Here is a 25,339-nt window from a genome sequence, read left to right as displayed (position 1 = left end):
AGAGCAAATACAACAGATTAAACTATTATCAACAGAGTAATGCCATAAATTCGTTCCTAAACAGCAGACAGGCTGCCATTCTAAAGCTGCTAGGCACAGTAATTAGTATCATTACAAAATGAGTTGGACATTCAAAATTGTGGGTGTAATTTAAAAATAACAAAAATGTGTGCTTTTATAGGGTGTTACACCTTTAGAAACCACAACTTGAAGCCTTTCTCTGAAATTACAGGAAGTAATTTTGGAGAGCGGAGTCTATCTTGAAAGTGATTATCTGAGAACTGAACACCAGGATCTGATACTTCAAGAATAATAAATATTGTAAACCTCTGGATAAAGCCACAGGATCCAGTAAGAGGGCTTATCAACAGTGCTTTACCTATCTACTCTGCCTTACATGCACCCATCATTTTCTGAGTTTAGCACCTACCTGCCTGAAAATTCTCATCTGGTAATTGGCAGCCAATAGACTACATTTATTTGCATGCTTATTTTTTAAGTTTGAAGATAAACAAGACTGATGAGATTTTCTGTGAATCACTTCCTTGTTGCACAAATCACATCTTCAACCAAACTAATAAATAAGCATCAGAATCCTTGGAAATGCTGAGCACCTACAATGAAGGTCAAGAATAAAACATTTGCTAAAACTTTAAGTTATCAAAGAAAATTCTGTGAAAAAACAGCGGTATCAAAGGAAGATAGAGAGAGCAAATACCATGAAAGAACCTGTTATTGAGCTAGTAGGTAAAGGGCAATAATGACACATGACTGCTGTGGAAAAAGAAATCCCTTACACATTTTGAGTCCTATTCCAGGCAGCTGCTTGAGGGATCATCAGCTATGCTAACCAGCTCATCGTGTTCTCTCCTTGCTATTCTTACAACTCCTTCAGCATGTCCTTCTATTGAACGGACATTAACTTCTGTCTCTGATCCACCATGCTAACATCCGACTCTGAACTGATAAAGCCTTAAGGACACAAGGCTTGTGTGCCTTCGCCCAGACTGAGCCTCATTTCTGTAATGATTCCACCCCCGATATCCCAAACCTATCTTATAATCCCTCTTGAGGATCGTACTTAAAATGCCTTAGCCTGTGTGCCAAGATCACACGCTGTCTGTCACACAGACTAAGAGAGGTCCAGTATTTCCTCATATTCACTCAATTAGCTTTCTACTTTCTAATTTTGGATTCTCACATCTCTGGAGACTGCCTGACTCTTTTTTGTCTGTATAGCACCAGGTCTGTGGTTTAGGTTCTTATTGACAGTGATAAAAATCACTATTTTGGCATACAGATATGATTTCTAAAGACACAAGAAACAAAAAGAGAAAGAAACCAGTTCTTTTAAAATCTATCTTGTGATTTTGAAGGTCTAACTCTGCTTTTAACAATACTTGTCGATGGAAACATTAATGCTGGTTTGAAGTCAGCGTAGGAAGAAATATTTGTACAAACAGAGTTTTCTGATTTTCATTTTCTTCTGCAAGGGAAAGAGACTTAAACCCGGTCTTTCTCAGCACTCTCTAGAGATGTGCTCTGTGTGTATCCACAAGATCAAACGCTTTTCAGCAGAGCAACACGCAGAGCTTGAATCTTTGAAAAATGTTTTTGTTCTTTCTTTAGTAGAAGCTTAGAAAAGGAGTTGCACCCTCTAACTGTGTGACCGGGTCAAAGATGGTGATGTTTTATCTAGTATTCATTGCAGGTGAGAAAGGAGTGTCCAAAGCCAGAGAAGATACACAGGGAGGCAGGCAGGCAGGCAGAACCAGGAGACAATACCAAGACCAGCACAAGTGAGCCTTGCTCACAGTTCTCTGACTATTGAGACATTCCACTGAGCAGCTTAGTTACAGATCAAAGAACGGGACTGGATACTGAAATTCAGTGTCGCTCATAAATACGTAGAGGTTAGAGTGGATAATGCTGAACCAGTCTGACACTGGAACCAGAACGCCTAATGAGACTCTTGAACATGTCAGAGAAGGAACAGGAAGCCAAGACAATTTACTGAGGTGTTAGAGCCATAAAAATGATTGAAGGGCTGAGAAAACGTCCTTTCAGTGAGAGATACTGGACTCACACACACTAATAAAACATTACTGCAGAATTACAAGCTACTGCGTGTCAGTTGAACCACTGTCACCATCTGCGTACACAACCCTGGTTTGTGGCCAATACAAAGCAGTTCAAGTTAGCTTGGCCCTCTTAAAAAAAAGAGGACTTAATAAGTTTGCTTTATCAAGAAACAATACTTAGAAATCCTCTCATTACATGAATTCACCTCATATGTGAACGCTTATAGGGAGAAATGTCTGAGTACCAAATAACACACTGAGAAAAACAAGCAATAGCTGGAACATAGAACAATTGTGACTAACTACTGTCCTAGAATGCTAATAGAAGTAGTAGGCTCCCCAGAACGTTTGAGCTTGGAATTATCATTTGAGGTCTTCTGGAAAACCTTCCAGAATGAACTAAGCACACGTATTTGGCTCCAGGATGAAGGAGAGTTGTGAGAAAAGCAGCCTATTATGCAAAAAGACAGACCAAAGTACCTAGGAAATTAATCAGGATGGCAGATTTTTGAATCTATTAAGTTAAAGATCAGGGGATGTCACTGCAATCATCTAACCTAACCTACTGCATAAACATGGTCTACAGAACTTAAGGCCTTATAGTATAAGGATACTGTTTAGATGTATATACTATCAGACAGAAGATGCAACTGCTAGAGGCTGTAGATTTGGACTACATCAGATACAGCTATTCCAACATTGTAACACCCAGTATTTACCTCTCAGACTCTAAGTTTTTAATCCTTTCAAATTTTACAAGTAAACATGCCACAGAGGAAGATATGACAGTTTAAGAATATCAGTGTTTACTAAGTTTAGATGATAGTTTGAGGTTAGGTAATGCTCCAATGATATCATCATCAGCTGATACAGAAATGAAGATGTAATATCACATATATTTTTAGCAAGAATGAGTATTTATACTAAGCCTGGTCATAAGTGCTGGTGACACAGACAAGTTTAACATGTTAACACTGAAATACTCTACATGCTGCGCCTCATTAACAAGCACAAATTTTAACAAGAAGAGGGAAGAATTTATTGTACAACACTGTAGGGAGACAAAAGCAAAGTAACGGTGACAATTTCTTTGAGAGAAAATAAGGAATTACCGGAATGAAAAAAACCTAAGAGTTGCAAAAGGAGAGCACATGTGGACAGCCACTGTTCATTCACCGGCTTTGCTACCATCTGCAAAAGGAATATGTTTGACGAACTTCATCATCTATGTTAAAGGAGAACTTAACACAGTGCCAGCAAAGACTGCCAACGGTACTAACATCCGCTTAGGCCTGCAGTTGTTTACTTGGACGTTTTACAAACACAGCATGAGAGTACCTGCCTGCTCCTCTGAACTCCCGGGGGAGTTTTAAATCACGGTAATAAAGAATCACTCATAGAAAGTGATTAACTTCATCACCAGAGGGGACTGAGAGGCCGCTGGAGGGTTTCTAGGCCAAAATACTGACCCACAAAGCTTTCTGTGCTACGAGGCTGGGAGTCCTCAGTGCTGTGAGGCTAGGAAGATTCACCACTGTAGATCACAGCCCTGCACCCGCACATCGGGCACAGTGGCACCTCCTAACACCCGGTAACAACTCACCGACCGCTCTTCTTCCACCTCAGTGACAAACCCCACAGCTGGGGCTGATTCCTGCATTTTCAGCCTCAATTCATCCTAGCGGCTTTATACAAAAAGCACAAAGCATTCGCTCTGACAGCAACGCTTCCTCTTCCAGCACAGAAAAAGCTTTCTAAGAAACGAGATATAAATGTTATGCGGTATTTTTGTGCGGACCTCTTGGGACCGTGACAGCATTTCTCAGACTTTCCTTTGGCTCCTTTAAAACCGTACCGCAATCCTCGCTGAAGAAATTCCATTCTCCCGGCGCCACGTGCGAGAGGCATCGCCCCGCTACCTGCCCGCAGCCCCGAGGGGCCGCTTTCCAAGCCAGACGGACCCCGCACATCTCTCCCTCCCGCCCTCGGCTCCGTGCCGGTCGTTGTTGTTAGAACACAAGGCGGGACGCGGCCCCGGGAGCGCCCGCCCCTCCCCTCACACAGCCGGGGGGGGGGGGGGGGGTCCAGAGGGAACCGCCATCTTCTGAGGGCGGCAGGTCCCGGCGGGGCGGGAGGGGGGCGCGCTGCGCGGCCGCGCCCCGCCTCCGCCCTGTCTGGGCGTCTGTGTGTGTGCGAGAGGCGGGCTGCGAGGCCGCTCCCGCCGCTGGGCGTGTGCCCGGCGCCGGTGCTGCGTGACCGCGCGGGGAGGAGGAGAAGGAGGAGTGTGGGTGCGGGGAGTTTCCTTGTGCGGCGGCGGAGGAACAACGCCGCGCCGCAGCCCGCGGGGCGGGAGCTGCCGCTGTCGGCTGCCGGGCGATGTGAGGGGGGAGCCCCCCTTGGCCCTCCCCTCCCCCCGGAGCCGCCCGCTCTCCCCCCCTCCCCTCTCTCCTCCCCTCGCCCCGCTCATCCCCGCCCCGCCATGCCGGACCAGATCTCCGTGTCGGAATTCGTGTCCGAGACCAATGAGGATTACAAGTCACCTACTGCCTCCAACTTCACCACCCGGATGGCCCAGTGCAGGAACACGGTGGCGGCCATCGAGGAGGTGAGACGGGGCGCGGGCAGCGCAGCCCCTCGGCCTGGCGGCGGCAAACAAGGCGCTACCGGCGCTGCCGGCTCCCGCCGCTCCCGCCCGGCCCCGAGCGGCGCCCCCGGCCGCCGGCGAGAGGAAGCGGGGAGAGCGGGGAGAAGAGGGAGGGGGAAGGGCTGCGGAGCGCCTGCCCCCGGCCCCTGGGGGGCGGCTCGGCCCGGCAGGGGCAGTCCGGGAACGAGGGAAGTCGAGCCCTCGTCTCTCCTCCGGGAGAAGCACTCGGTGCCGCCCTCCTCTTACCTAGGGAGCGGCCGGAGCTCGGCAGCCTCCGCGCCGTCCTTGGCGGCACACCTGAGGCGCTCGGCCCCGCCGCCGCCGTGCGGGGCGCTCGGCTCTTCTCCCGCCTTCCCCCGTGCTCCTGTGTGTGCCTGCCTGTACAGGTGGGGGTCGATCCTCCTCCCGTCCCCGCAAGCGGGAATGCACCCCCGCCGAGGTTGCCCCACGGGAGCCGCGAGGCAGCGCCTGGCCCCGGCGGGCGTGAGCCGCTCCGGGTCGGACTTCCCTCAGCGCTCGGCGGCCACGGCTCGGTCCTTTTTGTCTGCTCGCGGGCAGCCTGAGCTGCTTTTGTCTGGGGGAGAAGGCTATTTGTTTTCCTGAGAGATCTTGAGATGTGTCATTGAAGCTGACGGTAACAGCCAGCTCTGCCTGGGAGGGCGGCTGCCAGCGCCGGTGTGAGAGACGGGGTGCTTTCCCTGAGAAAGAGACTCCTTTCCCTCCCATTTCAAATCAGACGGAAATCTGGGACAGGTCTGAACACAGTGAGAGCGCATTCCTCATCCCTGTCATATGCACACAATGAGAGAGAGCCGTTCGGTATCTCGATTCCCCCAGCAGCTTCCCTGGAGTAACTTGTGGGAGGGGGATCTTGTTTGTGATGAGGATTAATCTCTCCATCTACCTGTTACATCAGTTGTGGCAGTGCGTTAAGTTCATTTGTTTTGCAGTAAGCAGGTATTCTAAAAAGAGCCTCTTCAGCAGAAGGATCTTGCCAGTAGTTAGTGTCCCTTCTTACAAAAGAGCTGCCACCAGCGATGGATTATTACCTGTACAAAACCCAGGTTAGGGGTTTAAACTCCCTTTTCAAGCTTTTCCTGTTTTGCCAGTTCCCAAAACCACTAAAGCGAGGAGCTGAATTCAAAATAATCTGCACAGAAGGAATTACTGTTTTGTTCCCGAGGTAATTTTCTTCCATGCAAGCTTGCACTTAAGTGCCTGCGTTTAATTACATGTTGTTAGCCTGATAGTCCTAAGATCAACAATTCTGTATCAAAGGTAACTTTTTCTTAAGGAATATTTGTAACAGTGAGTCATTAAAGTTGTGTGGTAGAGCTGCCTGGTAATTGATTGACACAAAATATAATTTAGTGTAAGCACTTGGACTAAAAGCTGTTTTGCTAGAATTAAGAGATTCTTATCTGTGGGTTTCACAAAATTTGGTCTGGCAGCCTTGGATTCTTAGGCTGTATAACTGCAAGAATGTCACATCATTTCTCAGAGAGAAACATGGAAGAAAGTTTTTGTTTTTCAAGTCAGTCTTCTTTCATGCTCATTTTTCCGTGTTTCATTTGCACAGAAATTTCTATATAATGGCATGAAATTTATATGTTATGTATCTTACAGTCTTAAAAATCCAACTCGGAGAGCTGCATCTTGGAAGCTTCTTTAATATCAGAAGAATGATGTGCATTTTAAGCTTTGAATCAGTGGGATTCCTTTCTTACTTCATCTGCCTGCTTGGCGTTTGTGTGTGTTTCAGATGCTGATATACCTCTGCTTGATTTTTAAAGGAGCTCAGTCAGGGTGCTGAAGCCTGTATCTCTGCATATTTCAGATATTAGACACTGCTTGCTTAGATACAAAAATTACCTTTTATGATAAAGTTGATAACGAATGTGCCTTACAGATCTAACTGAAGTTTGCATAGTAGCTGAGGAGAGATTGCATTAACCATAGCCTTCTTAATCTTATCGATCTATCTAGCTGCTTTGGCGAAATATCAGTGGTTGCTGCCCATTCTTACTGCTGTTATACAGTCTGTGTTTAAGTGCTCATTTTCTCTTTATGCATTATCAAAAACAACAAACAAATTTTCATGGTTTCAAAACTATGAAATCTATTTTTACACTATTCAAGTTTGGAAATACTGAAGTCCTTCAAAATTAAGTGCCAGGTTTTTCAGGTTAAATACAATCTGCTGATAAAAATCTGTCTATAAATTGTGTAATGGAGAAGTCAGCATTCAGCACTTTTTTTTTTTTTTTCCAAAAGGCCAAGCAGGAATTAGCTCATCGGGTTGTTATGAACAAGGATTTTAAAAAAATGCATCTAAAACTGTACAGGTAACACAGGGAACCCGTCTCCTTTTCCAGAGTCACGTGTGAAGCATCACTTTCCAGTGTGTGCTGCTGCAGTGTACAGTGCAGCTCTGGAAGCTGGGAGGGTTGGCTCTGTGTGATTCAGGGAATGTGTTACTCAGCATAGGTCCCTTCCAGCTCGGGGTATTCTGTGATTCTCCATGATTCTGTAGGTGAGTTGAAACTTACTGGCTGTGGGCTTTGTGGATAGATTGATTTTACCAAGTGATGGAAGATGGTTGTTTTCGTCTCCCAGGGCATTGTGTATGTATATTAAAAAACACAATAAGTTCTTGTTACTGCTAAATTGTCGTGTTTTGTGGATGTCCCTCAGCTGCTTTTCCTCACAAATCTGTTTCTGAAACGGCCCATGTTCCACAGAGCTGGCTCTGCACTGCCCTGCAGCAGAGGTGTGGGGTGGTTGTGCAGCAGCTGTGGGTTGGTGGGGCTTCTCAGCCTGAGTGCACCTCAGTGCAAACAAAGAGAGCCGTTTCCAGATCCCAATGGGAAGCTTTTTGCACTTAGTAACACTGCTGGCTACCAGTTCTGTAATTCTGTCTTAGTTAATTAGTAGGTATATAACAGTGTCTTAAAGGTTCAGTTAATGAGGCCTTGCTTTCAGTGATGGAGCAGAAGAGGCTTGTTAAGATAGGGGATCAATGAGATGTTGGACAGTTATATGAGTATCATTTACCAGTTATGTCTCTGTGGGCGATGGTACTGCCTTAAATCAGTGTTTTCTGAACTTGGATTAACTGACCTCTGTCAGCTGCAGAGTAGGATTGATTTTTAATGGCAGTGGAGAATACCTGGAGTTTTCCTGTCCTGTGTGATTGTATGGAGCAATGACAGATGGCTGATCACAGCCCTTGAGATTACCAGAAGCGCAGCGCCTATTGAAAAGCATGGAGAAAGAGAAGCTGATCCTTCCCTGCCAGTAGTGGGAAAGGGATTCGGAAAGGCATGCTCTTGGAGTACAGTGTGATTTTGAAGGGAAAGGAGTCGTATAATTTCTGTATTGTTGTTAGGCAAGGGTGTTGTTTAGCAAAATGATGGGAATCTCTTTAGCTTTTACCAAAACTACGTTACAAACAGTATGTCTCAGGCCCTTACAGGTTACTGTTTAATCTTTGTATGTATGATAATGACTACAATTAAACAAGTTTTGATAGAGTCCAGAGCACGGTCACGTGATGGGGGGAGGGGTTGCTTGAAGTCAGTAATCTGATTTGACAAACGCCGACTTCTCAGTTTAAAACTGGTTTGGTTAAAGGTCTCCCATTATCACAGGATCTAACAATGGCTAGTGACTGTTCTTAAGCCACGAATGCTAAAAAGTCTGATTTTAGTATTGCTATTACTTGGAATGTGCACTTCTCTCTTTCAGGTGCTGTAAGTTAAATAAAATAGTCCCCAAACTGTAATGGAGCCTGAAAAAAGATTCTAATAGCTATGAACGTTAATATTTTTGGAAATGATTATCTTATTGAATGATTTAATGAACAGTGTCCAAGTGTGCCACTGTGTTTTGAAGCACAAGTTAAATCTTACAGTAAAGACTGGCACTGAAGCCCATAAAAATTGGAAGTAGTTGTTCCTACTCTTTTCATTTCTTGTGGTACACTGCATCTGGACCAAGAAAGAGGGGCATGGAGGCTCTTGTCTGGGCTACTACATGAATAGAGAGTACCAGAGGGCTGGTGTTCTGAGAGTTGGTGTCCAAGTCAGGATTTCAGGCACAAAGCTTATCCTGCCTACTTAAGCTTCACTAGAGCTGGGATTTCCCTAGAAAGAGTGGAGAGTGGAAACACTGACAGAAGTGTAAAGGGTTACTGGAGCACCATCCCTCAGTGTAGTAGCACTTGCTACTGTGACGAATGCTTTTAGTAGACAAGGCAAATGTGAGGTGGAAAGATGGAGAAGATGGAAGTGAGAGGATTGTGTGGGTAGGCAAACATGGTCTGAGTTGTTTGGATACAAATAATTTTAATTGTTTCAAACTATTTAAAAGCCATTCTGCAGGAATTTCTATAAGTCAGTGAAACTAACGTGGAAACCAGCGTTATAATTTTGGGTTTGTACTTGCCTCTCTTCTGTAAGTCCTCTTCCATGATCACTGCACCTTAACGTGTTCTCATTTTACAGTTAAAATTATTTATATATTTGCAGTTTTCAGTCCTAGAGGTGTAGTGTGTCGTTTCAGTATCAAATCCTTTCCTTCCTTGCTGTCACTTACAGTGCAGATTTTTCTATCAGAAATCATAGCACCTACATCCTATCTAAGGTAATCCCACAGTTTTCAGCTGAATTTCAGAGGCAGGAAGGATCACCTCTCATTGAATTCCATTCTCTCTTCTGAGCTACAGTTTTTAATCTTTCCTGCTCTGTTGTCTTTCTGCAAAGCTAATGAGGGCAAGAGGTGATAACAGCTTGGTATGATCAGTGAGTGAGAGACTGGATACCTGCATACATATGCATGCTATGGGAAATTATTCTTTCTATGTATTTTTGGTTTCTTCGAGGCTGGAGTTATCTCTTAATGCTGCTTTCATGATACTGGCTTGCTTTTGAAGTCTGTGTGAAGAGAACATTTTCGTATATTCTGAGAACTAGTAGAAAATTACTCAGATTGCATTTTGGATAATTTACTATACTATTATCTGCAAACTGTAATGTCTTTGTGCTCACTGTAAGTTACTCCTTCTAGAACATAATTGTGTCCTTTTTATCTCACTGCTAAATAGAGTTCCATAAACGCAGTGTTTAAAGCTTTTTTTGTGTTCAACTTCTGCTTCCTTTCTGTAGTCATAATTTTCTGTCATCTGCCTTGAAAGATGTTTCTGGAAAAGTAATTATGACACAAATGGTGTTATGACTTAGGGAGGGGTGTTGGATTTTTATTTTTTATTTTTTTTTAGAAGAAAACAGAGGATGGAAGTTGTGGGAATACAGGAGCTACATTACAGGTTTTCAGCTGGAGCTCTGTGCGCATTATAAAACAGAACTTCGACCTTGAACATTGCAGACAATGTGCAGCCAGTTATAACAGTTTAAATTGTATAAACAGATCGCTGTATACCTTACCTTGGTGCACCTTGGGACATCTGCTTCTTTATTCCAAATGTCTGGTGGGAATTTCAATGGAAAAATATACCCATTTCCAAAGTATTTTATTAACTGTGGCTTTTGTCCTTGGACTTTTTCTCTAGTGCTGTTGTGTTCCTCAGAACCAGCTCCACTGCGTTTTCTTCGTTCTGGTGATAAAAAAGAGACGTGGAAAGAGGCTTAAATTCTTTCTGCTTAGATTTTACCCACCTCTGATCTTCATGTTGTTCTGTGTACCATAAATGTGGCAGTGCTTGGTAAAAGTGAGGCCTTCATTTCGTAAGTCATTGCACAGGACAAAAGCCTAATCCCCAAAAGCACCTAATGGTCTACATGTGGAACAAGACACGGCTGTTGAATAGATAGCAGAATACAAGAAAACCACTTTGGTTTGTTTTTTATTCATATGCAGTAGAGTAGTTCTTCATGAATGTTTCAGATCAACTCTTACCCTATTTTTTTAATGGTTTTAGCTTTCCACATTTTCTGTGTTACATATACACACATATATAAGGGTGTGTGTGTACATATATACATAAAGTTACGACCAGCCCTTTTTAGAACTCCAGCACTGCAGTCTTTGAGCCTTACTGCTAAGGAACCATGCTGTCAAACCCTCTTCCCTAAAAGTAAGTAACGTTTACACCTGAAGCTTTAGAAAAGTTGCCCCTAACCTCATTTCGGTACCTCTCCCCTCTATTATTTTGGTTATCATTTGAGCTTCCCCATACCTATATTTAACAATCTCCTTATCTCTCCTACTTTCTTAAAGTTGCTGTGGTGCAGCGGTTACCATTGCTTTGCCCTGTCTCCAGGAACTCCCTGGACTTGCCCCGTGGCCCAGCAAAAGGCCAGGTCCTACAAGGGGTGAGGCAGCCCTGTCCGTGGTCCCTGCGCCCCAGCCCAGCTCTGTGGGGCTTTGGCCAGCTGGGCTCTCTCCAGTGGATGGACTGGCAGCAAGAGGCCTCACTTACCTTCAGTGAGTTACTTACCTTCACCCTCACTGGCTCCAAATAAATGTTACATTCAATTAAGTTGCAAGAGAGGGAAGAATCTCCTGTTGATACAAGATTGGCGGAGAAAAAAAGAGAACGGAAAGTCAGGAGATACTCACCGTGTAAAAATTTTCTATAGATTTTTCTGATATAGGAATGTGTTCCATCCCTGCTCTCCTTCCCGTTCTAAGTAAAGTGATGTGTGTAGCTCAGTAGGATTTGTAGATGCTATACAAAATGAGCATGATAAGAAAATTACCAACCACGTATTGGTAAGAAAGCGTGACTGTGTGATTCTGAAAAAGAAGTGGGTGCTGGTAGGTGAAGTAAGTCTGATTGGAGGAGGCAGAGTCAAAAGTGAAGAGGAGCTGACTGGTGTTGCCTTCCTCTAGGCATTGAAATCAAAGACCATTGTCTTACATTTGATGCAAAAGTGAGTGCATTACAACAGCTAGGGAGATCTTCTATGCATTGCATAGAAGATGAACAGAAAGCTTTTTCAGTACTGTCACAAATGGATGTGACTGAGGACTGTTTATTTGTCAGGGCCAGATTTTCGTAGTAATCAAAATGAAATGACGAGGTAAGGAAGCGTTGCAGAGCAAAAGGCTGCTGTGTATGTCATAGAGATATTAGGCAGAAGGAACACTTGCTTGATGGTAGGTGTCAGTTGAAGGCAACCTGTTGGTTATGTGGTTGGGCTGTTTGCTAACATGGCAGGCATGGAGGAAGAGGGCAAGAGGAAGAAAAAAGAGCTGTGTTTCAGCCACATTATGGTTGGGTGTCTGTGGTTACAGCCGGGATGTTCATTTTCACAGGAGGAAACATGTAGGAGCAGGAGAATATACTGTCGTGAGGCAGCAATCGGATGGATGCTGTGGATGAGACAGGAAGCAAGCAAAGTGTTAAATCATTAGAGGTTGTATCATTGTGTATTAAAAGCAAAACACAGCAGTTAAAAGCAAAACAGTCCAAAAAGTTGTAGTTAGAGGAAAAAGTCACAAAACTAAGAGCTGATGAAATCAGTGGAATTGAAGAGTTAATTTACTAAAGCACAAAAAATATAACATACCCCAAGAAAGGGAAAAATCATGGGTGAAACTGTGGTCTTGGAAAATATAGAGAAGAATGTCACAAATGAACAGTGTGTTTCCAAAAGGGGAGGGGGGGAAAGGACTGATCATTAGAGAACAGTTGTGTGTTTGAAGAATATGTGTAAAGGAAAAGGGCCAACTTGTGAAAATCAAGTTTCTCTAGCTGTAGCAGCAGGCAGCAAGGAAAACAAAGGCATTCTTTAGTCATAGAGTTGTGAGGAGACAAAGAAAGGATGGTATGCAGCTAGAATGTTGTGATAAAGGTAATGCAAGTATTACCAAATCTAAACAAGTGTTCTGCTGCAGTTTTCAAACTCTGAGTGGCGAAGTAGGTAGAACTGAAAGCAGGAATAGAAATGCAAGCAAGCAAAGTGAAAAACAAGACTTTGAGCTTAGAGCACTCAATTTGTTGGGACTGGTTAACTTGTTTCCCAGGATTCTGAAGAATGAGGGTATTTAGTTGCAAAGACTCCTAATGAATCCTATGATGACTAAGATGATACTTCACTGAAGCACAGAGGGGTGAAAAAAAAAAGGCAATGGAAGTAGAAGAATAAATAACATTTGCTAATAAAAAGTATTGCAGTAGGTGCAGAAATGCAGACCATGGCTGTAAAAGTGAGGAGGAGGGAGATTTTGATTCAGGTGCTGCAAGTATCCCTGGCTGAGCGGCAGGCCAGCAAAATAACCAGCTCCTCTCCCTGCTTCCAGAAATATGTGAAGAATAATGCCAGCAGCTATTCGCAGAAACTGCCACTGCTAGAGGATGGTTCTTTTATGTTTGCTTTAGTTTTTGAAGTTGTAATGAGTTGTGTGAGAACTTCACGTTGGGAAAAATTGTGAATGAAGGGTTCTGGAAGTTTTTCAGTCCTCTGTTCATTCCTTTGGTGCATTCTTCTGCAGTGTTTGAATGGATAGACCACTGGAATTAATGTCATTGTTATATAAATTGTTTTTAAAAGAGATTGAAGAACTATTTTGAAGTAATGTCTGCTCTTAAACTCCTTTAATGCTTTGATTATTGAGCCTCATTTAAGCAGTGTGTTCTGGCCTCCGGATACAGTATGGCGGCTCCTTCTTTGCTCTTTCCCTGATGCTTACAAGTTCTTAGGAAAACAGAATTGCTGAGAGCCATAATGCTAAAGCTGTGTAGGAAGGTTTTCATGTAAGGTTAAAATCCCTGCTTTTCTCATCTCAGACTTCTTAAACTCGCCTCGAAAATGTAGATAAAGATAGGGAATAAGAATAACACAAGTTTGGTGTCTATAACTGTGGAGTTTATTGCAGGCTGTTAGTAGGGTGATTTCTCTTTTATCCTCCAGTCTTTCCACTGCCTCACGTTTGTTAGCACCAAGCTCAAGCTCTTCTGTATTCAGAAGGCTCACTGTGTGCAGTTGTTCTTGATGGGACAGAGACATGAGCTGGAGGAGATTCTGCTGTTGGATACCAGATTTGCCTGTGATTAAGATGACTATCAGCTTCTTTCATTTGGACTAAATCCAGACTTCTTTCACAAAATTACGTCAATATTGGAATTAAGGGGAGGAGAAGAACTTGGCTAGGAAACAACAGAAGAGGGGAATGCAAGAAACAGTCTTAGAAAGTAACAGACAGCTGAAACATGTAAAAAGAAATACGAGGATCGGTGAAAAGTGAAGAGGATGGAGTCTTGGTTAAAAACAAACGGGGAGCAGAGGGGATCATCCAGCAACAGAAGCACTGATGGTGTGTGTGTTGTGGAGCAGGTCAGGAACTGACATAGGCAGAAGCATGAGAAGGGGGAGAAGGAAATGTATCAGAAGTCTAAGGAAGTTCAGAGAAATAAGAATTGACAGGAACTGTAGAGGAAGGGAGAATGCGTCAGCGTTTCTGCAGAAAGTGGGGTGAAAGTGGCAGACAGCAGGAATGGGCTGAGGGCTGACATGAGGAGGATCAACAGAGGAAGGAGGTGGGCAGGGAGCATAGGAAAGGCATGGTGATGGGGGCTGGTAGCTGTGGTACAGCCTACCCTGCAGTTGGAGAGAGTGCAAGAAGAGCTGTGTGCTATGTCCAGAAAGTGGGACATAAGACTAAGTGTTATGCAGACTCTCTTAGTTGTGTGTATCTCAAAGTTAATTGTGTTTGGATGCAGAAAATAATTTGCCTTGTGGGGGAGAACATATTTATGAAGGAACTGAGATGAAGTGCTTTAAGTGAATAGCTTTGCTCTTAGGAGCAGTGCTGCTTTGCAGGAAATAAGCTTGGGTAGTGTGGTGTAAGTTTTTGTCTAGAGTAGGAGGCTTTGTTTTCAAGTGAGTAGGTGTGGGGCAGAATTTGAAATATTTGCTTTTTTCTATAGGTGAATTCTGTTCACTTTACACCATGTGACGTGAGTGAAATGGATTTCTTTGGAGTATTCTTTAAAAGGTGGCTGTAAAAGTTAACATGACAGAACATGCAGTATAAATTCTACTATCTGACATTTTAAACCAAGAAAAATGAAAATTGAGAGTGAGGGCTGACATTTTGCTCCCTGTTGTCTCAGGGCAGTGTGGTGTAGGGGAGCACCTGCTGACTGCAGACCCCTCAGCTATCCCTGATTAAAGATCAGATTATCAGTGTAGCTCTGGTCTGAAATCTATCATTCTGTCTAGGCATTATGCTAAGTATGCATGTAGATACATGAAAACAGCTGAAGTGATTAGAACTGGGCAAATTACATTTCGGAAAGCTTTGTTCTACATTTAGAAAGAGTGTATGGAGGCAAAATACTGAAGCGATGTGAACATTTGCATAGATTATTTTCTCATGTTTTATGGTTTATGTTCTTTGTAGCAGATTTCTTACCGGGATATGCAATTTTAAGGAAATTTAGGCTGTATTTTAGAGAACGTGGGTTAGAAACAAATGCATTTCCTGATCATTTTAAGCCCCTTCAATCAAACAGGATTACTGTTTGGCTATAGCAATAGGAGTGGAAATTTCCTTAGCACATGCAAGCACAGAGCCCCTGCTCTGTTATCGCATGCAGCACAGACTCATGCTAAGCACATGTTTTTAATCATTTGTTTGTTTTACAGTGCTGTAGGAGCATGTTACCCAACAACAAAAATAACGGTGGAGTCCTCCTACATGTTGAGTTTCTTGTAGGCTAGACACTAGCTGTGCTGAAGAGAGTAGCATTACAGAGGCAGTGAAGTAGTAAATCTTTTGTAAGCTGCTTTTTGTTTGGTTTCATTCATTCTTCTGCTTAGTTCATTCTTTTCTGTTGCTTTACTGCTCTCTTGGTGGCTGTTGGTGGTTGACGTGTATCAGTAGCTTTTGCCAGCCGTGTGTGGAGTTGGCGATGTGTCATGCTATGGGTGCTGAGCCACGTAGGCTCAGACATGAGTCTGTTTCAGACACAGAACTAGTAGCTGGTTCCTGTTCCCCCAGGAACAGAAGTGCTGATAGACCCGCACCTGCCTCTGTGTTGCTGCGATTGGAAAGGCAGTTGTTGTTCAGTGCTTTGTGTTAGGTAGCTGGCTGTGCATGAATTTATCTCCGTGGTGGTCAGTGTTCTTGAATAATCTGTTGACCAGTCCTAGTGGTCAAGAAAGTCTTGATTAATCCATTTTATGGGTATCTTCAGTGTATTTGAATTCCCTCATTAATTTGGCAGAGGTCATGCAGTTGGGAAGGCTTTTATTTTTACATCAAATATGGTGTAAATGGATATTTTTTATCTACTGCTGGATGCCCTAGAAACTCTGTGACTTAAGTATCACTTACACTTTTAGGAAGCTGTCCTTAGTGGCAGGAGTGCCTGAACTGTTAATTTTAGCTGCACTTAAAGCTATTGGAACTCCAATTTCAATGATTGTTTTCAAGAGTGCAGTAGTGGCTTGAGATGTCTTTCGTTCAGCACCTGAGATGAATGCCAATGCACCATGGTTCGGATGGATTCTCCATTTAAAAGCACATTCCCAAAAGGAAATTAAGAGACTACTATTTTTATGGATTTATACAACAGAAATGCCAGCTCTTCACAGATGGTTACAGCATGACAAAGAATCAACAAAATGAAATGAATACAGTTACTTTTTTTTTCCAGTTAACCCATATAGGAAGATACTGATGTTATCAAGTGTTTGATTGGCATAACTGGGCCAATCTTGTTTGCATTAGCTGCTGTTAGTTGTGCTATCATGCAGTTATTCTTTCACTGGAAGAAATGTATTAATATTGAGAGACCGTGCAGAGGTTTTCAAAGGCAATGCACTGCACTACAGAGTTTGGAGTGAAAATTACAGGCTCAAGTCCAGAAGCTACTATAGAAATAATTGTATAGTATTTCAGGAGAAAATGAGTCTTATTATGAAGCACTGTACTTTCACGTGAGAACTGCCAAATTAAACAAAGTTTAACTATAGAAAATGCATTAAGTTGTAAAAGGAAGTAACTCATCAGTAAAGTAAAGTAAGCTGTAGTAGTTAACGTGCCACCAGTGGTACAAACAGACCTATCTCTACTTATCCTAATTTTAACAGCTGGTTCAGCATTTGGTTTAGCTGAGGTGAGTTGTCTTTGTCTTTTGGATCTCCTCTAATTACCTGTCCTTGCAGGAATAGGCTGTCCTAAAAGTTCCCAGTGTATCATAAACTAGGCAGTTTGTGTGCCTATTGCTGCCTTTCAGAATGGCCACCTCATATGTATATGCACACACACACAGGCATATATGGACAGATACACACACATATGTCTACACCAAAGATGTTCATAATATTGATCTTCATTATTTATTTGTGTTGAGAAGCTCTCAGAGGCTTGTCTAGGTTGAGGTTTGAGTAGGCTGTATTACTGTATGCTGTGTTCTATTCCTGGCTGATTTCTTGTCCCTGGAATCACTTGATAAAGTAAGTAGTTAAACTCAAAGAAGATCCAGATGGGCAGGAAGGGGTCAGTTTATTGGCATCCACTAGTTCTGTGCACACACACCACAGAGATTTTCATTTTCAAAGCAGGATGAGTGCATCATTCATTAGGAACATCAACTGTTTAGTTTCTCACTGTTTCACAGAGTTTGCATCTGGGATATATATGTGGTTTAGGCAGATACTGGAAGATTACTGAAAATAAAATAGGCTGCTGATGTGAGAACCTGTCAGTATTTTGAAATTGTTTCATAGTCCTATATAAAACTAAAAATTCTCTATTCAAAAGCTTGTCATACGCCGAATGGAAAGGAGTTACGTTCTGCACAGACTCATTCTTGTTTACTCTGATGTTTAAAAGGGTACAGGGAAAAGAGTACTGCACTGAGATAACTGCAAAAGGAAAATCTCAGCAGCCTGGTTCATTGTAAATGCTGCTGAGTGATATAGGGTGCGGATTAGAATCATACAATGATTAGAGTTGGAAGGGACCTCTGAGGACCATCTAGTCCAACTCCCCTGCGATGAACAGGGACACCACAGCAAGATCAGGTTGTCCAGGGCCTGATCCAGCCTTGAACGGAAAGTCTCCAGGAATGGGGCATCAAACACATCACCGGGCAATCTGTTCCAGTGCCTCTCTATCCTCGCTGTAAAAGACTTTATATCTAACCTAAATCTACCCTTTTTGAGCTTGCAACCATTTCCTCTTGTTCTGTCCCCACAGACCCTGCTAAAGAGTACAGACTCTTTCCTGTAACTCACCTTCCATTCAAAGGTTGCTTTCAGGTCACCTTGGAGTTTTTCTTCTCCAGGCTGAACTGCCCCAGCTCTCCCAGCATGTCCTTGTAGGAGAGGTGTTCCATCCCTTGGATCATTTTTCTGGTCCTTCTCTGGATGTGCTCCAACAGGTCCATGTCTCTCCTGTACTGAGGTCTCCACATCTGGATGCAGAGCTCCAGGTGAAGCCTCACATGAGGCAGAGTAGAGGGGCAGGATCACCTCCCTTGACCTGCTGGCCTTGCTTATTTTGTTGCAGCCCAGAATATGGTTGGCTTTCTGGGCTGCAAAGGCATATTGCTGCCTAATGTCCAGCTTCCTATCCACCATTATCACCAGGTCCTTTTTAGCAGGGTTGCATTCAATGCTTTCATCCCTCAGCTTGTATTGGTAATGGGGGTTGCCTCAACCCAGCTGCAAGGCCTTGCATTTGGATTTGTTGAACCTCATAAGGTTCACCTGTGCCCACTGCTCAAGCCTGTCTAGGACCCACTGGATGGCATCCCATCCCTCTGGTGTGTCAACAGCACCCCACAGCTTGGTGTCATCTGCAAACTTGCTGAGGATGCACTCAACCCCACTGTCAAATGCCATTAATGAAGATATTAAAGAGTATCCATCCCAGCCCTGACCCCTGTGGGACACCACTCGTCTCCAATCTCCATCCAGACACTGAGCAATTGGCCACCACTCTCTGGACTCAACCCTGCAGCCAATTCTTCATCCATCAAACAGCCCACCCATCAAATCCGTATCTTTCCAATCTGGAGAGAAGGATGTTGTGGGATACAACATCCCACAAAGCTGACAGCAGACAGAGGTGCAGATATCAGGCTGGAGAAATGTTCCTGCAGAGTGAGGACTAGAACGTTTCACCACAGATGAAGAGACAGAGAAGTTGACATGGCTGTTCAAGATAGCAGTCAATTGAGCTTCATCTTCAGAAGTGTGTTTTTGAAAAAATGTAATCTTGTTTTACATAATGATGTCTTAGATTGTTGGAGTGAGCGCGTAAGATTAAATATGTGGGTATAAATATCAGCAGTTAGTGCAGCTGGAAAATTAAACAAGAATGAAATCAGGGAGTTCGATTTACACACCTTTTGTTTGAAAAATGATCTGGTGTACAGAAGTAAATTTAACGACTCTGTTACTTTGCTTATGAGTTCTCTATTTAAAATCCACTCGCCTCAGATTTGGAAGCAGATAGCTGCAATTGTGATGGTAAAGTTGTAAAAAGAGAAATTGAGACCATTCTATTCACTATAAAATAAACTAGAATGTGGATGTATTCTCAAGAACTAGCTGGCGTCAGGGCTCTCCATTCTGTTCTCTTAAGCAAGAAGTGTCCTTAAACAAAAATGCTCAGTATTTGCCCCCCTTTGCTTAAGTGTCTGTCCAACTTGATACAGTGAGGGGCCCACCTGGAAACTGAATTAGCAGACTCCTTTTTTGCTTAGCATGCAACGGTGTCATGCAGTGACTTGTCAGGGCTGGGGCTTTGTAGCTCTGAACCTCTCGTTCCAGGTTTCTCTTTACTGATGGAGAGGATTTCTGAATTCAACTGTTTGACCTTGTTCAATGACTTAAATAAAATATTGTGCTCAGGTGTGTTTGTGTGGAGTCTCCTCCTATGGAGACGTTTGAGACCTGCCTGGACACACACCTATGTGACCTATTGTAAGATACCTGTTTTAGCAGCAGGGTTGGACTTGATGGTCTCCTGAGGTCCCTTCCAACCCTTGAGATTCTGTGATTCTGTAATACGGAAGCGTCAGATTTTCCCATCTTTTACTTTGCAGTAGGATTGCTTTTTACTTACAAGTGTAAATTTCCCAGAGCAGCAGCATTACCTCTTTTCATGCATACCCGTAGCTGTATGTGCAGTCGTTTAGAGCTTAAATGCTTACTACTCTTTTCTGCCAGGCAGCTCAGTGCTTGTTCAAACAGATTGCCTTGGCACCAGGCCCACAGGAACCACAAACCCAGATGCTGGAGAACTATTGCTTTTGTGCAAAGGGGCTTTGAGAGACAATTCTGTATTAAACCCCAACTTTTTTATTGATGTCTGTCTCTGTGCTTTCGTAGTCTCTTATGTAGACATGTCTCAGGCCTAAGACCTAAATTAACTATATAATATATAATTATGTATTTATAATATATATATAATAATGATATATAATACATATATATATGTATATCTAAATTAACTGCCGTGATTATTGTAGGATGTAATATTGTGGAACACTCCTTCACGTGTACTTTCCAAATGAAGAAGTCACTCAAAACTAAACTGAGTTGAGAATGTGGGACTTGTGTCCCAGAGGATGCAAATGAAGCCTCTCAGTATGTGCCAGGTGGTCAGCGGACAGAGGTTGGAAGAAGACTAATGCATGGAGGGAGGAAATGACATGAAGAGAAGAGAATGGAAATAGGATTTTGGTGGGGGATGAGGGAACTTAGGAAGCTTTTTACCATCTTCTGTAACAGAAAGATAGATTGAGGGTAGCAGTGCAGAGGGTTAGTTTCCAATAGAAAAATAACAAACTGAGAACGTCTGCGAGTGCCTCTGATCTTCTGACGGAGAGATGTAATTATAGCAAGATCCAGATTGCCTTTAAAGATGCACCAGAAACGTCAAAAGATGGCGCTTACTGGTGCGCTGTGAGTGTTCAGAACTTGCTGTTGCTACTGTGTAAATAAGAGCAGTCTGGCTAAGAGCAGGAGCTGACTTTTGCTCGCTTACTTCTCCTTTCCATACTAGCTGGCTGTGTTTTTTCTGCATCCTTTTGTCTCTGGAAAGGCTGTTCCCATTTGTGTTCAACATTTGCAGCAGCCTCTGGCACTGTTATTTATCCTGAAACACTAGAAGGTGTGAGGTACAGAGTGATTTATGGCTATTGTGTAGCACAGTACTTTAATACAAATTACTAAAATTGAAGATGAGGTTAGATTTTGCTTTAAAGTAGAGCGGTTAAAATCATTGTTTATATTGGATTTAAAAGTAATACGCTGTATTTTATTTGCGTCTTTGTTAGTTAAATGGGCGGTATGGGGTAAAGCAAAGCACACTGCATCTTTCTCCAGGATGATTTGGGGATTTGTTTGCCAGAATGTTGTTATTCCTCTAGCAGGACTTACGTGATCTTCTTGTTGTAGTTCCAACTGACACCCCCCTCTTTAAAAAGAAAGAAAGAAAGAAACATTGGTTGAGACTTTTAACAAATTCAGGTCTAGGTAACCAGGAATCACAAATAGTTAATTTTAGCCTTTCTAAACTGAAACTTCTGTGGGTAAGAAGAATGGAATGTATTAGAGGCTTTCAAATGTTTTAAGTAAGAAAGGGAGCAAAGATGAAGGCCTCCTCCTTCTCCTTCCTCCCTCGCTGCTTCCCACAGCTTGCTGCAGTGCAGTCATCAAAGTTCTCAGGCTGGGCTGCAGAAAAACAGCTTGAGTTTGCTCTTGCTCTTATGTGGAGTTAGAAAACTTGGTTTCCTGTTTCTCTTGAGAGTAGCCTGTTGGGCTGCGTAGCGTTTTCTGGTTGGATGTCTCTCAGTCTTTTCTTCTTAAAGTGCTTGCTGGAATCTAGGAGATTATCCTGGGGAAGGATGTATGTGGGCTTTTCTTCCGTCACTGCTCCAAACATACTGCTGGCCTCTGCTGAGAGAGGATGCCAGGTTAAATGGACTGTTGATCTGACTCAGTGTGGCTATGTTGCTATTCCTTCACATCTATTTTCTGGGCCATAAAGGTATAAGGCACTGGTGCAAGTGGACTTTCCTAAGAAAGGGACCCAGACTTCTGTAAATTTGGCACAAAAGGTGTCTGCACACTTGTGGCTTCCAAGCGACCGTCTAACCAGAGCCCATGGGCTGACCATTCGTCCTGCTACTGCCTGGTTGTTCCCCACGTCCTCTCATTTTTAAAAGGTGCCAAAAATCTTCAGGATGTTTACCCAGTTTGTTACTTATTTTCCTCCTCCAATTAAATATAATAAAAATAGAACAGCTTGTTTTTGCCCTGCTCTACTGAAAAGAACAAGTAACACCTCATTTCTCTGTTGTCAGCCTGAAATGTGCGCAACATATTATTAATTTGAACCATCCTCCCGTCCAGAAGAAAGAATCCTGAATGTTGTACAATCTCTATTGAGAGAATGCAGATTTTTTTACACTGATGCTAGTTTTGAGATTTTGAGGCTAGTCTTTGGGAAGCAACAATAAGTGTTTGAATATTGTATTTCCCAGGGCACTGAAATCTTCCTAGGCAATGTGAAATGCACTTGAACAGATTCATTATTGTTCTTATTTTAAAGTAGCAGGACAGACTGTGGCTCGTGGCCTAGGATGTAGAATAGCATTTCAGGAAGTTTCATTAACCTAGCGCTGATTTCTTCGTTGTAGGATGGGTTTGGTTCTAATTAGCTGGCATGTTTCTTTGTTCAGAATAGAAAGCTTTTAAGCAGTTAAAATGGAAATTGGCCTTTGGCAAGTGGAACTGGACTTTGTTCTTAGAGGAGGAGAAAAGCCGTGCTACTGATGTGAGTTTAGTTCAGCCCTTCTCTCTCAGTATAGCCCTCATTTCAAAAGCTATGTTTTCTTCTCTATCTTGGTATGTTGGCCCCCTGCCTCTAATAATTAAAGACATACATGTTGCTAAATTCTCATCAGGCATGTGGAACTTAGCAAAAAAAAAATTACTGTGATTTGAATTGCTGCTTCTACAGTCAGTGTGTATGGGCCATAGAACTCCATTCACTTTCATGTTGCCATTTTGACATTTTCAGTCTGGGGCATTCCAGAGAGCTAAGTGATGTTACTGAATTCCTTTGGTCACGTACTGATGTATTTTCCCAAGTGTACTTGTGATGGGTGTCGAGATGTTAACCAGAGCTTGTTAGGAAAAAAGTGCAATTTAAAAAGAAGTCATACATTGCAAGTAAGTTGGGTGGGTGGGTGCGTGTGTTGTAGTGATCATGTGTGGTGACCATGTGTGCTAGTGGCACAGGGGATAAAACAAGTCAAAGATAGAGCAAAATAAATTGCAGATATTTCATTTGGAGTAAGTGAACTTGTCTTGTGATCTTTTTCACTGGTCATCACAGATTGTAAGGTACAAGGCATTTTCACACAACATCATATTTCTGTGCTGTTACAAGAGATTAGCTCTGCATTCTGAAGAATACTGATGTGAATATCAAGCTTGGTAACGGACTTCCTTGTGTTCATTTATTTCAATTCAATATTAGCACTTATTTAGAAGCCTTGAAATACACGTCAGGAGAACAAGATCCACTCTGGTTGCTGTTTGTTTTAGTCTGCCCAACAGCTTGGTTCTCAGAGGATGTCTGTAATCTCTAGGTATGCTACAGCAGCACCACATTGGTGCGATGCCAAAAGAAGTGTATCTGAGCATCATTCACACGATTAGCATTAGAAGTCACATAAATGAGCAGAAGCCATAAATACTATGTTCAGAAAAACACTGTGTTGGCAAGGGCACTGTCAAGAAAGTTGCTTTGAGTTTGTTTCAGTTCATGACACGTGGAGCAAATCCTACAACAAAGCTGCTTCTTTACTAATGTACTGTATCTATAGAATGCTTTTTTTTTCCCCCTAAATTAAAGTTGCTTTTACTATTTTTAACAGAAGGGAAGTCAAGGAAGTCTAAGCCCTTATCAGTAGAAACTGAGTGGGAGCATGAAAATAATTCATATGTCCTCTTTGAGTATGTTGTGCTGGAATAAACAGATGCCAAAGTAAACAACTGCCACAGAGTGAGGGATGTTGGACTTTATTTGAGTCAAAGCTGGAAACATTAAATGAGAGGGCAAAGTGATCCCACCATATGAATTAAATGATTCCTTTTTTCTGATACAGAAGTTCTGTGGGCATTGTAAATGGGTTTAAAAAAAAAAAAAAAGGTAGAATATGCAATATCAAAAGCCTCTTTAAATTTCAGTGCTTCTGGCACAGCAGTTGAAGAAGGGAAGGGCAGCATTTTGGTGTGTGTGCGAGTGTGTGTGCGAGTGTGTGTCAGTGCAGTGTGTATGTATTTATGACATGGAAATCACAGAATTGGAGGGGTTAGAAAGAACGTCTAGAGATGATCGAGCCTAACCACCCTGCAGGTTCCATACAGCAGGTCACACAGGTTGGCAACCAGGAGGGCCTTGAATATCCAGGAGGAGACTCCACAGTCTCTCCAGGCAGCCTGTTCCAGTGCTCTGTCATCCTCACAGCAAAGAAGTTCTTCCCTGCACTGTACTGCATGTAAATGAAAATATAATGGAGCTGCAGCTGTATGTAGGCTCATGTCTTATGGTAAGATTTGGACAAAGAAAAGAATGAGAAAATATGAAGAACAGCATTAAAGACAAAGTGCTTATGTTTCAAAATTTTGTACTGAAACGGGACTCCTTTGAATCCTGAGTTGTGAGTAGGGACCTCTTTCATTGAAACAAAAAGTAAGCAAGGCAGAGCCCCATTTTTAGGACCATAAGCAAGGATAAAATATAGTAATAGTGACTGAAAACGTTTCAGTATTTCATGCATAGTCTCCAGACATGCATCACGAAAATGACATAGCATCAAAAGATTTCACATAGGATTGAAGAACTAAAAGAACCCTCCTACAGGCAAGTCTGGCTCTTTACTTCTGCAGGAACCACCACAGCAATCCTTCAGAAATTTATTCAGGCCCCTCTTACGATGGCCTGTTGTTTTTTTTTTTTAACTCTTCATTCCCAGGCTTTCCTGAGCTGGATTTGTTTTCCTGATTCCAGCTGCAGTTTGTTCTCGTGCAGCTTTTACTCAGCTGATTTTATGCTTTTGTTAGTTTTTAGCTTAAATGTTTCTGAGTGCTTATCCCTTTTTCTTCTCTGTTAGCATCAGGTAGGATCATTTCAAGTTTGGAGAGACCAGGCTGCAGCTTGTCTGTCAGGGTACCTGAACAAGCTTAGGGTGTGGGCTATCGGTGCCGTGTTAACCCACCAAAATCAAATTGATTGTCAGTTCTCTAAGTAACAGACTGGAGATCCTGGCAGGAAGGTAGCTATTCCTCTTACAGTTAAAATTTTCTTTATAATCTCTACTGTGCAGTGAATATGTGCTGACTCCCTTTGGCTGCGGGCCTGATGTAGGTTTTCTGTAGCTTATTCCAAATAATCTAATTCCAAAACCAGAACAGTTCAAGAAAGACATTTACTTCCATAGTTCACATCCTAGTGGATGAATACAACATCTGTGTCACATCCTATTTTGTGCATGTAATTTTTCTGGAAGTGTTTGTTACAGAGTCCAATTTCCACTGACTTGGAAAGACCCATAAACTGGTAGGACCAACACCTCGGACCTACAATTGCTATACCAAAATGCTTATTCTCCTTA

General features: G+C 42.7%; 1 protein-coding gene across 3 annotated transcripts in view; it reads left to right on the top strand.

Annotated features, from left to right (window-relative positions):
• Positions 1-4,511: 4,511 nt before the first annotated feature.
• The window catches only part of ASAP2 (ArfGAP with SH3 domain, ankyrin repeat and PH domain 2), an 89,838-nt gene continuing 69,010 nt past the window's right edge, over positions 4,512-25,339 (top strand). For 2 of the 3 annotated variants that reach the window (XM_052698460.1, XM_052698442.1), the window contains exon 1: positions 4,513-4,686. In XM_052698460.1, the coding sequence (XP_052554420.1) occupies positions 4,561-4,686 (126 nt within the window). In that variant the 5' untranslated portion in view covers positions 4,513-4,560. Of the gene's footprint in view, positions 4,687-25,339 lie in introns of all 3 variants that reach the window. The other variant, XM_052698451.1, reaches the window with a different exon arrangement.

Source organism: Tympanuchus pallidicinctus, unplaced genomic scaffold (genome assembly GCF_026119805.1).
Source record: "Tympanuchus pallidicinctus isolate F22 unplaced genomic scaffold, pur_lepc_1.0 scaffold1, whole genome shotgun sequence".
Lineage (NCBI taxonomy): Eukaryota > Metazoa > Chordata > Aves > Galliformes > Phasianidae > Tympanuchus > Tympanuchus pallidicinctus.
This window is presented reverse-complemented; position numbering and strand designations above follow the sequence as displayed.